The sequence below is a fragment of the Juglans regia genome, chromosome 3 (genome assembly GCF_001411555.2).
Source record: "Juglans regia cultivar Chandler chromosome 3, Walnut 2.0, whole genome shotgun sequence".
In the NCBI taxonomy this organism is placed as follows: Eukaryota; Viridiplantae; Streptophyta; class Magnoliopsida; order Fagales; family Juglandaceae; genus Juglans; species Juglans regia.
In genome coordinates this window covers 18,846,707-18,851,372 of record NC_049903.1, presented here as the reverse complement: position 1 = coordinate 18,851,372, position 4,666 = coordinate 18,846,707, and the positions used below count along the sequence as shown (strand labels likewise).

The 4,666-nt window shown below is 34.1% G+C and overlaps 1 protein-coding gene across 1 annotated transcript; it reads left to right on the top strand.

The window, feature by feature from the left end:
• Positions 1 to 688: 688 nt before the first annotated feature.
• LOC108999068 (G-type lectin S-receptor-like serine/threonine-protein kinase At1g11330) lies at positions 689 to 4,371 on the top strand. The gene is made up of 7 exons (XM_035688932.1): positions 689 to 2,082; positions 2,307 to 2,417; positions 2,527 to 2,735; positions 2,813 to 3,023; positions 3,244 to 3,481; positions 3,599 to 3,749; positions 3,875 to 4,371. Exons 1-7 carry the CDS (start codon positions 804 to 806, stop codon positions 4,178 to 4,180), a joined length of 2,505 nt encoding a protein of 834 aa, XP_035544825.1. The 5' UTR covers positions 689 to 803; the 3' UTR covers positions 4,181 to 4,371.
• The last annotated feature ends 295 nt before the right edge of the window (positions 4,372 to 4,666 follow it).

Here is a 4,666-nt window from a genome sequence, read left to right as displayed (position 1 = left end):
TTCAATAACACAATACAAAACGATTGCACTCTTTTGGTGGAAAGAAGCATTCCAAAATTTTCAAAATGTGAAACAAAACTTCCAAAAGAGTTTAAATTGAGAGAAACAAGCGAAAATCAATTACTCTAAGTTACAAAATAACTAATCCCGTTTGATTATGTAGTTTGAATGAGATAAGATGTTTTATTAAAAATTAAATAAAATATTATTTTTATTTAAAATTTTAAAAAATTAAATTATTTATTATATTTTATATAAAATTTTAAAAACATTATATAAATTTATAAGAAGAGACAAAAATAATTTAATTTAATGCAACTGATCCTAAAAGAGCCACCACAAATGTCCAGCGGCAGACGCTGTCATGTTTGACAATTGATGGGCTCAAAGACTCAAAATGTGTACATCCCAAGGATTCCAAAGACAGCCAATATGTCAATGACTAATGCTGCAACTGCTGTCAAGTTTGACAATTAAGGACTCAAAATATGTATATACCGACATATTTCAAATTTTGACACCTAAATTTGATTTTTCATTTGATACTTCTTTTATTTTAATTGTTTTTTTAATATTTTTTATTTAATAATTAATAATTAAGGCATTAAATATTAATATAAATAAAAAAATTGGAAAAAATTTGGCACTTGAGTGCATCATTAAAAAATTGAAAGTCTTCCAAAGCAGCAAGCACTTGCAGAAATATCAATCCCAGAAAAGCCTGAAGATAAGGAGTAATGAATTTGTAATGCTCCTGGCATCCAAAATCTTCATTCTTAGAAACGAGAAGCATTTGAAGAGTTATGAAACTTGTTCAAGAAACAGAGTTGTTCAGACTCCTTATATTGTTAGCTTGCTTTTGTCTAGAGTTTGGCACTGCCATAGACACCATCACTACAACCAAGTTCATCAATGATCCTGAAACCCTAATCTCCAACAGTGGTGAATTCAAATTGGGATTTTTTAGCCCTACAAACTCTACCTATCGCTATGTTGGGATATGGTATGCTAAAGCTTCTGCGTCCAGCGTCATATGGGTTGCTAATAGAAACAAGCCCCTCAAGAGTTTGTCGGGAACTTTGACTATATCTGAAGATGGCAATCTAGTAGTATTAGATGAACAAAAGAAGATTATTTGGTCATCGCATGTATCAGGTTCTGTTTTCAATTCAAGCGCTCAACTTTTAGATTCTGGTAACCTTGTCTTGCAGGAAAACAAAACCAAGACAATCATATGGGAAAGTTTCCAACATCCTACAGATACACTTGTGCCAAAGATGAAACTTAGTACTAATGTAAGAACAAGCAAGAAAGTGCAGCTAACCTCTTGGACCAACCAATCTGATCCATCCATAGGAACCTTCTCTGTTGGTATTGACGTTTTTAATCTTCCTGAGTTATACATTTGGAATGGCAGTAGCCGATATTGGCGTAGTGGTCCATGGAATACTCGGGTCTTTATAGGAATACCGTCCATGAATTCTGTATTTCTTGATGGATTTAGTCTTATAGATGATCAAGAAGGAACATTCTATTTTAGTTTTGCCTTTTCGAATGAGTCTGAATTATCAAATTTTGCCTTGAATGCGCAAGGAAATGTAGTGCAAAACTTTTTAAATAACGGGGACAATTGGGAGGTCGGGTGGTTAGCTTTGGAGACCGAGTGCGACGTTTATGGAAAGTGTGGGGCATTTGGAATCTGTAACTCAAATAGTTTACCTATTTGCAATTGCTTTGTGGGGTTTGAGCCGAAGAATATAGAAGAATGGAATAGAGGAAACTGGAGTAGTGGATGTGTGAGAAGAACACCCTTGCAGTGTGAGAGAGCGACCACTGGTGGTGAAGAAGGCAAGAAGGATGGGTTTTTGAAATTGAAGATGATGAAAGTGCCAGACTTGGCATATTGGTCATCTGCTTTTGAAGGTAAATGTCGAGACCAATGTTTAGAGAATTGTTCTTGTATAGCTTATGCATATGATGCTGGCACTGGTTGTATGTCATGGACTGGAGACTTAATTGACTCGCAGAAATTCTCCAATGGTGGAGTTGATCTTCATGTTCGTGTGGAGAATTCAGAACTTGGTGGGTTTTTTTCGTTTTCTTTCAAATTTATATTATGATTTAATTCATCCATTACTGTCCAGTCAAGTTATCTAGTTACTTTGTATTTTTAAAACAAATAAAATTTGTATTCAATCCAACATAACTTATTAAATCCATGTAAATCTATTTACCAAAAAATGAAATAGTAGTTATTCTGTGTCCTGTTTTAGATGAATTAGTTTGATGTTTTCTCTTATTTACAGATAGAAAAGGGGGTAATGTGAAAGTAGTCATAACAATTACAACGATCATTGGAACATTACTCCTTGCCATCTGCGCTTTCTCATTATGGCGCTGTATGGCTAGACGGAAAGGTAAGATTCATGCTCCAATTATCTAGTGGACTAAGAAATGTTAGCATATATTTTCATATAGAATAGCATAGATTTACATATAATTACTAAGTATTGTATCCTAAACTAGCAAGGAAAAGGAAAACGAGGGAAACACCATTCTTGAACATAGAGCAAGCATATGCAAAATTTCCTGGCGAAAGCAAGCTTGAGGATAGCATGAACCAAGTTAAACTCCAAGAGCTACCTATATTTAGTTTTGAGGAGCTAGCAAGTGCAACAAAAAGTTTTCATCAATCTAACAAGCTTGGACAGGGTGGATTTGGTCCCGTATACAGGGTAATGGTTGCTCTTTCAAAGGTTCATGATCGCCTAATCATTTTGATATGTAGTAATGAGTTGTTGCTTGTTCATAGGGAAAATTGTTACATGGACAAGAAATTGCGGTAAAAAGACTTTCAAGAGCCTCTGGACAAGGGCTAGAAGAATTTATGAACGAAGTGGTGGTAATTTCTAAACTTCAACACCGAAATCTCGTTAGACTCCTTGGCGGGTGCGTTGAAGGGGAAGAAAAGATGTTGATCTATGAATATATGCCAAACAAGGGCTTGGATATATTTCTTTTTGGTTAGTTCATTCTAATGCCTTTGTGTTATTATCTTTGAATATCATCTAAATCAATAGACAAAATGGAATGATATTCTTTGTTGTGGTATTTAGCTTCTTAATTTAGACTTTTCTTGTGACTTCATCGAAATTACTTATTCACAGATATAACATTCACTCTGTATCATAAATAAATCTAATCTGCATTATTGATCTTCTTTGTTTTGGTTAACTTCATTAGATCCAAGCAAACAAGAACTACTAGATTGGAGACAACGCTTCCACATTATTGAAGGTATTGGTCGAGGTCTACTCTACCTCCATAGGGATTCGAGATTAAGGATAATTCATAGGGATTTAAAGGCAAGTAACATATTGTTGGATGAAGATCTAAATCCAAAGATATCAGATTTTGGTATGGCTCGAATTTTTGGAGGCAATGAAGACCAGGCCAATACTAATAGGGTTGTCGGAACATAGTATGTACCTTTTTGTCTATCTTTTGATTCAATTAGATACTAAAGCTACTGTGTCTTTTTTTTTTCTTTTGGTATAACAAGATTTGGATATTGTGTTTAAATATTGTTGAAATATAGTGGCTATATGTCTCCTGAATATGCAATGGAAGGAAGATTTTCAGAAAAATCAGATATCTTCAGCTTTGGTGTGCTATTACTGGAGATAGTGAGCGGAAGAAGAAACACTAGTTTTTATCATGATGAGCAGGCCATGAGCCTCTTAGAATTTGTAAGTACTCTCCATTATATTTAAATTAAGTAGTATTGAAAACACAATATATCACAACCTCATGAGTTGAAGACTCCGAAGGTATTTTTTGTCTACAAATTTCAATCATGTTTTCACGTTTCTAGGTATGGAAAATGTGGAACGCCAACAAAATTGCAGCCTTGGTAGACCCCAAGATATCTGAGCCATGCTTTGAAGTGGAGATCTTGAGATGCATACATGTTGGACTATTGTGTGTTCAAGATTTTGCTAAAGATAGGCCAACTGTATCTATTGCAATTTCCATGCTTAAAAGTGAGATTGTTAATCTGCCTCGTCCGAAGCAACCTGCATTCACTGCAACGCAGATTGCCACAGATACAGCTTCTCAATCAAACAAAAGTGGGTGCTCTATTAACAATGTGACTGTTACAATGGTTCAAGGTCGGTAGGTAACATGTATTCTTTGACTTGCAGATTTTCAATCAGAATTTCAAAACAAGTATCAAACATACTTCTATCTATCATGTTTGGTTTTTTGAGATAAAATGTATTCAAAGTAAAGAAGGATATTCATTCTTTCTGCTGCCAGCAACTTGCTTATATAATAGCATTTTAGAACATTCTCATTGGCTTGGCCAAATTCATCTTCGAAATTTAGTCAATATCATCATTTTTTACATTTGCCTATTCTATTTAAATTCAATCCCTACATTGGATTATCCATTCACTCTCTATATAATAATAGCAAGGTATAGTCAAGTCGGTTGTTTTAGTTGAGTCTTTCAATCATCATAAAAGTTGATCACTAACACTATATCCATCATCTTGTTTTAGGGACATGTATAAAGTAATATCGCGTATGAGCATGATTAATGTACATTAATTTTATAAGTAATGGAAAAAGAATACAAGTTTTCCAATTTAATAATTATGAA

Excerpts from the sequence above, each read along its gene's own strand:
- LOC108999068 (XM_035688932.1), top strand. The coding sequence starts at position 804 with ATGAAACTTGTTCAAGAAACAGAGTTGTTCAGACTCCTTATATTGTTA. Across the intron at positions 2,418-2,526 it reads CTGTATGGCTAGACGGAAAG|CAAGGAAAAGGAAAACGAGG; the intron begins GTAAGATTCATG and ends ATCCTAAACTAG. Across the intron at positions 3,482-3,598 it reads AATAGGGTTGTCGGAACATA|TGGCTATATGTCTCCTGAAT; the intron begins GTATGTACCTTT and ends GTTGAAATATAG.